The sequence below is a fragment of the Euprymna scolopes genome, chromosome 12 (genome assembly GCF_053919585.1).
Source record: "Euprymna scolopes isolate OS-2025 chromosome 12, ASM5391958v1, whole genome shotgun sequence".
NCBI classification, from domain to species: Eukaryota; Metazoa; Mollusca; class Cephalopoda; order Sepiida; family Sepiolidae; genus Euprymna; species Euprymna scolopes.
In genome coordinates this window covers 27,779,609-27,794,758 of record NC_136493.1, presented here as the reverse complement: position 1 = coordinate 27,794,758, position 15,150 = coordinate 27,779,609, and the positions used below count along the sequence as shown (strand labels likewise).

Here is a 15,150-nt window from a genome sequence, read left to right as displayed (position 1 = left end):
GTTACAAGACTCAACATTCCTATCCTGTCACGATGAACCACCTGAAGAAGGCCAGAGGATAAGTTAATCAAAACGTGAAACGGCAACAACTATGAAGATGAAGATAACAGTCTACAAAAAAAAAAGAATACACAAACCCAATACAATTTTGTTTACTTTTTATAATATTTAAAAAAAAAAATATCCTTTTTTTGCAGGTGTTTGCATGTCGCCATTTTGTTACTGGAGTTATGCTGGTCACTCTTTTAATTTCTGTAAGTATTTTTTTTCATTTTCAATGACTAAGCATTTTGGAGGTGGGGGATTGAAATTGCACCCTCCTCCTCCTGTATCTCGTTTTTTTTTTATAATCAGAGTTTAATTTCAGCAGGTTTGTAAGTCTCACTTCCTTTATTTTCTTCTTTAGTCCTCACTTTCCATGAACGATGGTTCTGACAAATGGAAGAGAATTGCTGTTTTCTGAAGCAGAATCTATTTATCAAAGACTTATTGTTAGCTAGTTTATAACCTTGGAAGTAATATATATATTTTTTAATTACATATATATATGTGTGTGTGTGTGTGTAATTAAAAGAAGAGAAATGAGGTTAGTCAACCACTTGATCCCTTAAAATAGGGATTATGATATGTTCATATATATATATATATATATATATATATATATATATATATATATATATCCTATTATAAATTTTCGTACTGTGTGTGTGTGTAACGTGGTTTGTCTCAGCCTACAGGCAATCTACTCAGACAAGTTAGGTACCGAAATGAAGCTTATGACCCAGCGGATGTTTTAGTGATATTTATGTCCATGTTTTGTGTATGGAAATGCTAAAAAATGCAAAAAAAAAAAAAATAAATAAAATAACGATTTAATAAACAACGTTTTATTTACTGGATATTTTTCCGGTATTCACCGGAAGTTATTATCTCCCTTTGTTAATTCGATTTACTGTGTGTGTGTGTGTGTGTGTGTGTGTGTGTCGCGGGTTGTCTCAGCCTACAGGCAATCCACCCAAGCAAGTAAGGTACTGAAATGAAGCTTATGACCCAGCGGATGTTTTAGTGATATTTATATCCATGTTTGGTGTATGGAAATGCAAAAAAGTAACGATTTACTAAACAATGTTTTATTTACTGGATATTTTTCCGGTCCAAGGACTCAAGTTTGCCCAGCTGGGCAAACATGGGTGCTTGTATATGACAAATGTATTTTGGTGTCTGAAGAGTAGCTATTTTTGGAATATATTTAAATGATATGCTTAAATTTGTCCGAATGATTATGATACAATAGTAACACATAAAGAAATACACCATATAGTGTTCTCATTTTATATTTTGTTGTCTTGATTTTTGCAAAAATATTATATGCATGCTCGATTATTAAAACCAATAATCATGAAGCTTAATGAATTGAGTCAATTAATATCGACTTTGATTTTATTGGCATATGAACATTATCAGAATTTTGATATATAAAAATTTTGGTTAAAAAAAAATATTAACAAGATATATATATATTTTAGCTCCTTACATCAAATGGCTTCATACCTTGTCTGGAGTAATTTCCATAAAAAAAGATGATGGTAAAGAGTATTATTCAACAGAATATACATAGTTTATTTTTACAACCTATAACACAACACAGACATGCAACACATATAATCAACATATTAGTTCCAATTATAAATGAATGCACATCGTCCACTCTATAATAACTTGTTTAAGTGACCTATCACTTTGGTTTGTTATCTACGAATCATGAATCTACTTTGAGATGCAATCTACACCTTATATTGCCATCAACACGGTACAAGAGAAAGGAAAACCTTTTTAATTAGTTTTGAAAGATTTTGTGGTTACCAAGTCTGTAACTGTAAACCCTTATCCTAATGGAGGAATGAGTTCTTTGCTTTTCAGCGTAATTTCGTCCATCAGTTATAATTTTTTTTATGTAATACATTGCGGAATTTGTCTCATTTCGAAATGTCAGAGATTTGAACTACTTTTAGAAATAGAGTAGATAATAAATTCCTAACAAATAAAGCAGATTTCATCTTAAATCACTCGAGTCTCCAAATGGATGTAAGTTCTCCTGTGAAGTCATGTCCATCCTCCTTTCAACAACCATCACCCTGACGTTATTGTGTGGTTTTTCATCGTCATCTCTTTTCATTAATTGTCTCATATTGACGATTGCCAAGAGTGCGAACACTGGTTTACAAGTATGGAAATATAAAACAAGAGAAAACACAAACTTATCAGTTGTACTGTGTGTGTGTGTGTGTGTGTGTGTGTGTGTGTGTGTGTGTGTAATGACCCTCCAAATGCTAATGTCCATATTTTAGTTATTTGTTGAGGCCATCACTGTTGGTTCAAGTTAGCTAATCTAGGATCATCTAAACTCTCTCTCTCGATCTGTCATCAACTGTTTCAAACTCAAAACTGTCCATAAAGTAACTCTTCATTCTAAAGTTTATTGAATGAAAATTGGAAACCTAAGTCTCATCTTTATCACAGAGTGACCGATAAGCGGAAATCACTCGCCCTCTCAAAGACTCTTGCCTTTATGGGTCTTGGTTAATCACTTCTCCCTAATGTGCTCGATCTTCCAACAACTTTTCCTCTTTGCTTTATGAATCACTTCCTAACACTCTCTAGGGGCGTCCACTTTTGGTCAAAATCTGTTTTTAATTAAAAAAGGCTGATTTTTGCTAAATTGCTAGAGCTTTACCTTATTTATTTATTTTTTTTTTTTTTTGCTATTTGGCTGTATTTTATTTCACTTTGTTCCTCTCTCATCTTTCTTTTTATTTTCTTTTATTTGGTTCTTGTCCAGAATTCCGCCTATATTAAAAAAACAAAAATGAAGAAATATCTGTGATGTCTATACCTGTGATGAAACGAAAATCATCATATTCCCAAAATCACATAAATTTATCAAGTAGTTTTATTTTTATAAAAAAATAATTTTTAAGTGATTAATGGGAATTCATAGGCATTACCACAAATCTCACAAGTTTGAATTATTGAGTTATAGTTATCTCTTTTTCTTTTTTTTGTTAGATTGTTTTCAAAATGACAAACAAGACAGCTACTCTTCTGTCACTCATAAAATTTGATTTTATTATTTAAAATTAAAACTACTTGATCAATTTATATGATTTTTGGAATATGATATTTTTGTCACAGGTATGTACATTGAACAAGTTTTTCTTTATTTTTGTTTTTTAATAGGGGGAATTCTGTACAAGGAGCTTTTATCTCTCTTCCTCTTTCCATATCTTCCTTTCCCCTCTTGTAACAGTTCTCTCTAAAAACTGAAAATGTTAATTTTGCCATGGAAGCTAAAACTTCAAGTGATTCATGATAGAGGTGTAACAATTATAAATAAACATTTATCTTCTCTCACAAAGAAATATCCCTGCTAGATGGTTTGGTCACACACTGACCAATCAGCTTACAGGGCGCATTGATTTCATCTATCTCCTGAAGAACTACTTCAGCCTCCTTGGGAATCTCGATCAATCAGTAGAGAGAACCCTGGAAAAACATCCCTTCGCTCTCTCTCGCTCTCTATTTTGTCCCTGTCCACTGGATACTCAAGCATCAACTATTTGAATTTATTTAAGTATTAAAAACAGAATTGACACGTGGCTGCAATAAAAGTTAACTCTGCTGCTTCTATTTGACCTCATTAATGAGGTCAAATAGAAGTTGCGCAGTTAACTTTTGCTGCGGGGCAGTTTTGGGGTTTGTTTACCCAACTTTGGCTGTTTTTTTTCCCCAAAATGTTGGGGAGGGGGAAACCAGCTCCCCATTGTCCAGATTCAATAGCAATTGTCTGATATAAGGAGTTTGGCCCCACATCGATCAAAGCTGATTGCTTCTGGACGTTTCCCAGTGCGAATGCCGGGAACAGAGCCTTAGCTTTGAATTAGTTTCGGTTTTATACAAAAAAGCTGAACGAACACAAAACAGGCTGAAATAGCAATAATTTTGTAAAAATCAACATAAATAAATCTAGACCCGCATTCCCAAATCGTAGATATTATTATCTAGGGAGTATATAAACATTTCTAAGTGATAGTACCCCCCCCCCCGGGAGTGTCAGCAAAAAAAAAGCCTTTGCGAGACATACATAAAATGATCACACACATTTTGCCTTTTATATATATATAGATGCCTCCCTGTCTCTTTTCCTCTAGATTTGCACTCTGTGTTTTTCTTTTAATTTCAATTTTATTTTTGTTTACCGAGATTGATATTTCACTAATTAAACATTTTTCAAATTATTATCTATATCTATATTTCTCTTAGTTTGTCTGTCCATTCCACATTTTTCTTCTGAAAACTATTTGGCCAATCTGGTATAAATTTTGTATGATATAGTGCAGCAAACTAAGTATTATGGTATCCGTTTGATGCAGAGTTACCAACTAACAGAGATTAATAAGAATTAGTGTTTGATCAAAAAAACGAGCACAAATTTAACTATACTGACTCCAACATCAATTTCAGTGGTTGATATGCTGTGAAGCCCCAATAAACCAACCAACCAACTTGGAATTTGGAATAAAGTGATCAGTCTAATTCAATAGGTCATAACTTTTGCTTATTTTAGTGTTTTTACTAGTTATCACTAGCACATCATCCAAGTTGTTCTGTTTCTTTCTGCATCCTTCATCCCACTATGCACACCTATTGGGGGGGGGTAGTCATCTCGATTTCAATGTTTTTTTGCCATTGTTTATTTGCATGATAAACATATTTTCTTTTCAGAAATATGTTGTGGTTTGCTTGTAGCATTGTTTAACGAATAAAAAGTGTTTTTGAAGGCTTACAATGCAAGAATGTACAGTCGTTGTGAGCAGAGAAATAAATAAATAATTCAATGATATTTTTTATTTACCTGTTTGTTTACTTGTTTTTTTTTGAAAAAACAAAAAAAAAAACATAGAATTACTTCCCTTAACAGCTAACATTTGGTCAAGATCAAAGTGTAGTATCTGTTCTTCAGATGCTGCACTTCTATTTCTTGTTCTCTTTCGGTGGAGGAGAAATCCTTCACGACTGAGACAATTTTTATTTTTGTACCTTTTCTCCACGTTAAAAAACGACCCTGGTGTCTAACTCTGTCCCGTGGGGAGGCATAGTAAATAGCTAACATAATCTAAACAAATCAATAAATAAATAATAAATAATTCAATAATATTTTTTTTTACTTGATTGGTTTGTTTTTGTTTATTTTTTTTTACTTACCTGATTTTTTTTTTGTTTTTTTTCCTTTTGAAAAAAAAAAATAGCAATCAGGTAAATAAAAAAAATATTATTATTTATTTGCTCATAACGACTGCATTGTAAGCCTCCAAAAAGCACCTTTAATATTTTATTTTCATTTAAAAAATTTTTTTATTATAATTTTCAGTTTATGCCTGGCGTTTACAAAGAATTGGAAGATTTGAAAGAATTCTGGGATCCTGATACGGTGGAATTAATGGAATGGATCAAGTATGACTCCTCTGTTTTCAGTTTCTGAGAAAAGTGGTTGAAACAAAATTCATAAAATTAACAGCATGGTCTAGGAGTGGTCAACCTACGACACATGTTCCGACAATGGCCCATTAAACGATTGCAAGTGAGATAAAAGAATAAAAGGGGCTTGTGCATTATATTAGGTTGAAAAGTTCTTGTGGAATTTTTAATTTTGATTACAAATGATGTATTTTCAAATAAGTTTTCGTTATAATACCTTTACTTCATATATCATTTTAAAGGGCATTTTTTGCTCTAGTTGTTTGAATTACAATCGTTTTAAAACAATTATGTTTTCTTTTCAGAATGTTTTTTTTTTTTTTTTTTTTACACAGTGGTCACCACTTATCAAGGTCCGGAAGCCACTCATGGATAAGGGTTATTGCAAGTACATTACGTTAGTGTAGAGATTTGATGAAGTGTTTACTTAAGGGGGTGGTTCATTAGGAATGTGTTAACGTTGGACTTGAACACATCTGAGTTGTAGTCAGGTGGGAAGCAGGCCAACGGAACAGAGTTGAATACAAGATGAAAAAAAAAAGCAAATTCGCACAATTTTCTTGTTTCAATTCAAGCTAGGCTGAAAAGCTGCTGAAACAGCTTGCAATATCAACTAACCATTTGGCCCAGGAGCTACTACTGAACGCACAATGGTGATTTAAGAAATTTTGTGGTGGCAATGAGTCTTGAAGATGATGAGAATAGTGATCAGCTATTGGCTGTTGACAACGATCAATTAAGAGCCTTAGTTGAAGCTAATCCATGCACAGCTGATCGAGAACTTGCTTCTGAATTAGATGCAGTGTATACCACAATTACCAACCATATTGGAAAGACAAAAAAACTTGATAAATGGGTGCCTTATAACACTTTCCGAAGCCAGAGTTGCACCAGAAGAAGGTTATGTTGACCGTTTGCTAGTCTGCAACTGGTCTCATCCATTACAGTTTTTTTTTAACACAGGCAAAACCATTATGGCGGTGAAATATTGTCAGCAAATGGATGAAATGCATCGGAAACTTTGACAACAACATCCAGCATTAGACAACAGAAAAGACCCAATTCTCCTCCATGACAATGCCCGACCACACATTAACGTCTACAGGATCAGTTTAACAAACGAATTGGGCTAAAAAAAAAACTCTGCCTCATCCGCCATACTCTCCAGACCTCTCACCTATCGACTACCACTTTTTCAAGCATCTTGACAACTTTCTGTGTGAGAAATGCTTCAAAAACTTAAGCGATATCAAAAACGCCTTCAGCAACTTCATCGCCACCAGAACGCAAGATTTTTACGTTACTGGCATAAATACATTTGTTTTGCATTGACAAAGTATGTTGATTCTGATGGTGCTTATTTCGATCAGTAATATGTTCATCTGACTTTAAAAGTTAAAAACTGCAAGAACTTTCTTGTTTGATCTGATAATTGGATATCTAAAAAAAAAAAATAACCAAAAATATATTTTAAGTAAAAATACTATTATGTAATTACGTGTCATGTCGAAATTAGTAAAAAAGATTTTTTTTAATTACGAAAAATGATAACGTAGAAAAATAATTACAATAAAAATAAAATCGATTGAATTATCAAGTCGGTCATCCTTAAACGAAATGTAATTGTGGATAATTTTTTTGTTAAAAAACATCTAGCACATCTACTGGATCAGTTTTCTAATTTAGTAAATATTGAGTGTTAAAGGTTTAGTCTATTTCAACAAATTTCGTCTGACAAACTGATTTATCTCCCTTGTCTTCAGTTCACTTTCACTATTTCAATTTAGAAAATGGTGGATCGATAATGTTTTTTTTTTTTTTTTTTTGTTTTTTTAAAAAGCTCTAGATCGTCTACTTGATCATTTTTTTTTTTAATTTTTACAATTTTCGATATAACATGTAATAGTGTTTTTACTTAAAATGCATATTTTTTAGATATCCAATTATAATGCACAAGCACCAAACAAACATGTCCATTTGTGGAATAAACTTGGTGCTTATTTAGAATTATCCTTGGTTAAAAAACAAAAATGCAGAAAAATGTTCAGAATGTACGTATTTCTCACGGAGCAAAGATAGCAAAGTCCAGAAATCACATAAATTGATCAAGTATTTTATTTATTTATTTTTTTTTTAAGAAAATCAAACTTTATGAGGAAGCTTGGAGAAAGAGGCTGGGAGCAGCCATATTTTTTTTAATTTTGCCAAAATTTAATTTGACTACAGAGATTTTATATTGGAAATAAGGATGGAGTACTGTTGCCACATCTGGGCAGGAGCTGCTAAAAAGGACTTACCCTGCTTTGATAGAGTTCAAAATAGACTTTGTAACCTAGTAGGAGGTGCCCTTTTCTCTTCCCTGCAATCTCTTTCTTACAGAAGAGATGTTGCGAGTTTGTCTCTGCTTTATTATTTTCATGTCAAGTGCTCGACTGAGCTCCAATCTATGGACCCCCTCCCCAAACTTTTATGAGAAACACTCGTCTAGCAGAAAACACTATCAATAATTCCCCCCACTCTTTATCCTTGCGTAAGCCTAAATGTAGATTCCATGAACAAAGTTTCTTTCTTAGAACTGCATGCCTGTGGAACTGTCTCCTTTAGCCTGCTTTCCAGTTGACTACAATATGGTTGTCTTCAAGTCTAATGTAAACAAGTTCTTGATGAGCCGTTCCACTTAAGTTAACAAATTTACCAAATTTCCATTATTAACGATTACTATATTGTCCAATTGACTACTGTACACTCTTAAACCCTTATCGTCGAATGGCCTCTTGGCCTTGATAAGTGATGATGCCTATGTAAAAAAGAAAAGAAAATTAAAACTTTTTAACTGCTAAAAATCAGAAAATTTGATTTTTTAATTAAACAAAAAAAAAAAAAACTACTTGATCAATTTATGCTAAACTTTAAACTGATTTTTAAAATGAAGTACAATAGAAATTGAAGGTGAAGCTAAAAGAGAGTTCATGTCATGAAAATGTTGATAACTTAAAAACTATTTCTCTGATCAGGCTGAAATGTTACTGACCATTTATTGGCTACAATTTGAACCAAGCTACAAATCTCTACAATGAACCGAAGTTATCACCAAAAGTTGTATTTTTACATTTTTTATAACCTTTACGTTTGACCTTAATTATCCCCATATTAAATCAGTTTTAATTTAGGCCATGGCTAATATTTTGATCAAGTTTGATAACAATTGGTCAAGTGACGTGGACATGAGACTGTACAAAAAAACAAAAAAACAAAAGAAAAAACATAATTACAGATGCAATCGAGTACATAACCAGAAGTAGTAATTATTTAAAACTAGCAGGGAGATCCGATGTTGCCCAGAATTAAATGGAGATCAACAAATGTTCCACTCTTCCAATATTTTTTTAATGTCATCGAAATTGGTGAAATTGCCCATTTTTCGATCAAATCAATGGATTGCTTGCTCTAGTCAGAAATCCGCCATTGTGCATGGAGAGGAAGCTTCATATGCCTCCCTGCAGTGACTTAGTCCACAATACATTTACGCTGTAATTAACCTGCTGTCGATTTTATAAAATTATTTGAATTAAAGTTTAAAATGCAAAAGTTAAGTATCCTGGTTCAATTGTGCTCTAAACATAAATATTCATTTTGAAAACGCTCCTGTCATATCAAAGAATCTACTATTGATTTCATATGACAGGCCCTTCTGCTTGTGCGGTGATCAAGCTTCTCAAATGCACTTGTGATATTAGGCTATATCAGAGTGTTAACTTTGGTCAAAATCAGATTGTTCCTTCTATAATCAGATTTTTTCTGTTATCTATTTTAGATACTTATAGGAGGCATTCCGATACAAAACCTATCTAAGAACAGTCCCAGAAACATTTGCATGAAAATTTTACAAAACTGGGTCCAGCAGTCACAGAACAAACACACACACATTCAAAGTGCCTTTTATATATAAGTAGAGATTCTCAAGTCCAACAAAATACACTATATACTAAAAAAGTGTATTAAAAAAATGAGGTTTAATTTGGGCCCCCTAAAAAGGTAAATCTTATCTTTTTTTTTTTTTTTTTTTAAGTTGTCATAAAATTCTAAAAATAAAAAATTGAACGATCAACTTTGAGGTTTGAGACAGTATGATCTAATTTCAATGAACTGTTCAACCATCTACCTAATTTCGAATTGCGTGAAATATGGTTTTCTGATTATTTGTATTTAATTGTATTCATTCGTACTACCTCCCTTTTTTTTTTCCTTTTTTTTTCTTCCTTTCTTCTGCTCTTTAAAAATGGCTTTTACAAACCTACTCCTTCTAAATCTTTTTCTCTCTCTCTCTCATTCTTTTTATCTTTTATACTTACTCCTCGCCTTTTTTTTTTTTTTTTTTTTTTAGTTTTCAAAAGTTTCTGCCTTCTGATTTAAATTCATAAAAGCATTAAACCATCCTTAGGCCATGCCATTTCGAAGCTAAATGCTTCTCATCAGAAGATGAGAAGGGCCAGAATTATACAAAATGTAAATATATAGAAAAACTGGCATTTAGATATGAAATGTGAATGAAGGAATAGCATAAAATGGTAAATAGTAATTAAAAGTAGATACAACATCTAAGGGTAAATTGGAAGGCTAATATTATTATATTATGGCCCCGGGCAACGTTGGATGTCCCGGTTAGAGAGGTGAGAGACTGACATTTGAACTGGTGACAATGCTATGGAAATAATAAAGTGTTTTGATAACGGAAGAACGTTTTGAAATCCGACTGAAATTTAATGTAGAAATGATTAAGCCAGAAATATGTAAAATCATAAAATGCTTAGAAGGATGTTTAATAAAATCGGATTGGAATGTTTAGTTTTAATAAACAAAGATACGTGACAAAAGACCAGACAAGGATCTTTGGTTATGTAGATACATAACATAACAAGTTTAGAGACACCCTCGAAAGTTATCTAGTTAGTAGAGTCTGTAACAGGCAGCCAGTATAGCAAAATCCTTAGAATACCAGTATAATCCTGTGAATTTATGTGAAAATAGAAACATCCAGGTAGGAATTCTCAAAATGGGGAGGTAATAAGTGGCATTCCTAGAATTGGTACATTTCAAGCCTGTCACAGTAAAGATTTATATTGGGATATAAATTTGCTGATGACAGCTGAGAGCTAGAAACATGCATGTAAATGGGTATATTTTTTATGAATGTAATAATATTTAATAATAAAAAATTGAAAAAAAACATAAAGGTCAACTCATTCACATATATATGCGTCGCCCTTTTAAAATTCATCATTCAATAAAATAAAAAGCTATAGCAAACATCTAAATGACTACTTTAAACACAGTTCCTGATTTCAAAAAAAGAAAAACTAAAAGGTAACTATCTCTATATGTTTTTAAATCAAATTTATTATGTAAATTCAAAAATATTTTTTTTTTCTACTCATTTCTATCTCTAACCTATATTAATTTTCTTATAAATTTTAAATCCAAACCTTTTATTTCAATTTTTTCAGATTCATCTGCCTTACTTTTAATGCTAGGTTCATTTATGGTGTCTTTTAAATTCAATAAAAATCCTCCTAAATTTGCTGATGAGGAGACCGTGCTTACCAAAAAAACTATATATAATTGTTCTACATAACTTCATGTATACCACAAATAAAAAGCACGGATTTCAGAAACGATCGTACAGATAATTGACTTTGTTGTTGTTCCTTCTTATGAAACTGATTTTTAATTTAATTAAAATTTGATTTTTAAATTTAAAAAATTTTTTTTTAATTTTTAAATTGTAAATCACATTACTTAATATTGAATTAGCTCTAGGACATTTAACTATTGAGCTTATTATATATCTAAATTACAACGAGCATTTCCTGTATTTTAATTAAACTAGTAATTTCACTGTTACATTAAAATACACTTAGCTCTTTAGACTATTATTCTAATCTCCTTTATATATATATATATATATATATATATATATATATATATATAATCTCAAATGGAAATTCATTTAACTTTCTTGAAGTTATATATTTGGATTTTACCGTCACTGGATTATTTATCTTCCACCAGACTATCCATTCATGTGTAATCACCTTTTTCTTCACCATATTCCCTCTGCTTCACTTTTTTTGTTTTCAAGTAAGATCTTTGACTTACTTGTTGTTTCATCAAATACTCTTGCATGCAAAATCCGATCCCGCATTTTGCTAATTCCTACCCTCTGATGAGAAGGAAAGTATTTCTTTGAAACTCCACGGATTAAGGATTATCCACTTATCTAGTGTTTCCTTTTCAGATTACATATGTTTTTAACTCATTTCAAAGTGTTTTTTAACATGTTTTATTAACTGTTTGCTCATATATATATAAAAAAATAACAAAAAGAGCTTATCACTTTAAAAAAAAGCGCTAAGGTAACAGAAAATAAATAAATTACAGCATTTTGAAGCTGTTAATAGCGCTAAAAAACCCCAACAAATCTATAATTGTATGCATATATACACACGTATTGAATCAATAAAGGTTCTTCCAATCTTAAATTGTTTCAGTGTGTGTCTATTCGTTACATCTCCATATTACTTTCTAAACCTAAATTTCTTTTATATACACATTAAACAATGCTTCAGGCAAACTTAATAAGTTTATTTCTATTTCCAGGGCCAATACGTCATCGACAGCTTCGTTCAGTGGAAGCATGCAGTTGTTGGCAGGAGTAAAGCTTTGTACAGGTCGACCCATCACTAACCATCCGCACTATGAACACAAGGGCCTTCGCCACAAAACAAAACAAGTGAGATTTCATTTTATCAAATTAAACGTTATCTTTATGATAAAACTAATATTTGTGTTGAGTCTTATGATTACAGCAGTACACAATGCCAGGGGTTTTATTTAGGGATCTCATTTGCATATCTTCTACACATTAGCAAACTTTATGGTATTATTGTAGATTAGCAACCTCAGTTAAAAAAAAAATAAATAAATTGTGTGTGTGTGTGTGTGTGAATACCCTTAAAAGCAAACTTGGCAGAAAGAAAAAAAAAAAAAGACAATTTTAGAATTCAGAGTAGGGGATTAGTTTCATATATAAATTTAGCATAAAATAATCGCCATATTCGAACCATTATAATGTTTTAAGGCAATTAACAGATTTTTTTTTATGGTGGGTGGGGTGTCATTTTTGGACAATTTTTTTTTCTTTTTGCTAAGGAAGATAAATTTTATACATTTTATGGTGGGTGGGGTGTCTACATTTTTGGAAAAAAATTTTTTCTTTTTGCTAAGGAAGATAAATTCTATACATTTTAAGGTGGGTGGGGTGTCTACATTTTTGGACAAATTTTTTTTCTTTTTGCTAAGGAAGATAAATTTTATACATTTTATGGTGGGTGGGGTGTCTACATTTTTGGACAATTTTTTTTTTTCTTTTTGCTTAGGAAGATAAATTTTATACATTTTATGGTGGGTGAGGTGTCTACATTTTTGGACAATTTTTTTTTTCTTTTTGCTAAGGAAGATAAATTCTATACATTTTGAGGTGGGTGGGGTGTCTACATTTTTGGAAATTTTTTTTTTCTTTTTGCTAAGGAAGATAAATTTTATACATTTTATGGTGGGGGGAGTGTCTACATTTTTGGACAATTTCTTTTTTCTTTTTGCTAAGGAAGATAAATTCTATACATTTTAAGGTGGGTGGGGTGTCTACATTTTTGGAAATTTTTTTTTCTTTTTGCTAAGGAAGATAAATTCTATACATTTTAAGGTGGGTGGGGTGTCTACATTTTTGGACAATTTCTTTTTTCTTTTTGCTAAGGAAGATAAATTCTATACATTTTTGGACAATTATTCATGGTTTTACAAACTTAACAGTCAGGCAAAGTATTAGTGATAAAAACTTTTTTTTACTTCTAATAGCCTTAAAATAGTGAGAGTGGCTCAAAAATTGAAGTCATTTTATGTTAAATTTATGTATGAAACTATGATATAAAAGTCACTCTGTGTGTGTGTTCCTTCCTTATAGGCTCCAAAATGGCTGAGCCTATCTTTTGCAAATTTCACTCAAAACTAATTCATATTTCTGGCAGTGTTCTAAGATATGTTTTGTACAAACATTCATTTAATAAATGTTGAAAATCAAAAAAAAATCCGATCTTAACAATAGTCTTTCTTCTCTTATAGATAAAAAAAATTTCACAGGGGAAAGGTTACTACCAAGGTTACACTGGTGTAACATAAAATATTCCCCCGTAAAAATCCTTTTTTTTTTTATCTATGAGAGAAGAAAGACTATTGTTACGATCTGATTTTTTTTATTTTCAATATTTATCGAATTACTGTTTGTACAAAACATATCTAAGATCACTGCCAGAAATATGAATTTTAAGATCATCAATCCAAAATATCAGCTGACGTGATATTGTAAAAAAAAAAACACGGACAATTTGATGAACGATACTATCATTATTATATTTTGACTCTTTTGTGAATTAGTTCACTGGGCAAATTATTCCTCATAATATTCAATAGAAGATTGGTTCTATAATAATACATACACAATCTGCATAAATTAAAATATCATGTTTAAGCGTACTGTACGATCAGGCAATGCCGGGCATCCAGTTAGTTCTAAAATAATTGGTTTTCTTTTGTTTCTTTTTTTTTTCTGGATGTTCATCTTATTTGGGAGGGAAGGGTTGATTTCGCTAAGGCTGTTAATTTACAAATTTACCAAATTTAAAGTAAGAATTAAATATTGAAAATTTGTCTTGTGCATCTATTTGCATTTTCATGATATTAATTAGATGATTTAACATTCCTAACATACTTGGTGATATTAAATTAAAATACTTAGACACCGCTGTTCCAAAGTCACAACAAACTGCCATAAATAGACTGCATCTCTTGCACCAAACAATCATGATAAAAAAAATGTTACATAAAATCTTTCAGGTAGTATTTTGACGTTTAGTTGCCCGATCATAAAATACACTTAAATATGATATTTTAATTCATAGCGCAATTAAAAAAAAAAAAAAAAAAAACAGGACTTGGGTGCCATCAGTCAGAAGCAAAACCGAAAGCAAAATTTTGTAAGAAAAAAAAAAAAAAAAAATGTCACTTAGGGGACACGAACTTGCAAAAATTAAGTTCATAAACGAACACATTATTAATTGGGCCACAACATCACAGATGCTATGATGTTGCAAATTTAACTTTTGAAATGAAACAATGAATCAACCGTTCGTGCATGCGTGATTAACGAACAGCATCTAAAGCAAGGTTTTTACCTGACCCCCCCCTCTTCAAACAAAGCAACATTTCTACATGAAATAATTGACAATTTTTTCTAACTTTTTGATATTTTGTGTCCGTCTAAGAGATTGCTCGTGCCTGTTCGATGCAGATGACAAAATTTTTTAACGGACACACACACAACTGAGATTTATATAATAGATTACGCTTATTTAAAAAAAAAAAAACAAATACAGAAAAACTTTTATGATGTACGTACTCATCTTGGAATGAAGATGTCATGTTCCAAAAAGTATGTAAATTGATCATAAAAATTTACGATTTTTTTTGCCATTTTAATACTAAGTGTATTCATTTTAAGGA

General features: G+C 31.3%; 1 protein-coding gene across 2 annotated transcripts in view; it reads left to right on the top strand.

The window, feature by feature from the left end:
• The window catches only part of LOC145291221 (protein C-mannosyl-transferase DPY19L3-like), a 144,587-nt gene that overhangs the window by 127,176 nt on the left and 2,261 nt on the right, over positions 1-15,150 (top strand). For both annotated transcript variants that reach the window (XM_080136812.1, XM_080136813.1), the window contains 3 exons: positions 198-254; positions 5,429-5,511; positions 12,193-12,325. In XM_080136812.1, the coding sequence (XP_079992938.1) occupies positions 198-254; positions 5,429-5,511; positions 12,193-12,325 (273 nt within the window). The remainder of the gene's footprint in view (positions 1-197; positions 255-5,428; positions 5,512-12,192; positions 12,326-15,150) is intronic.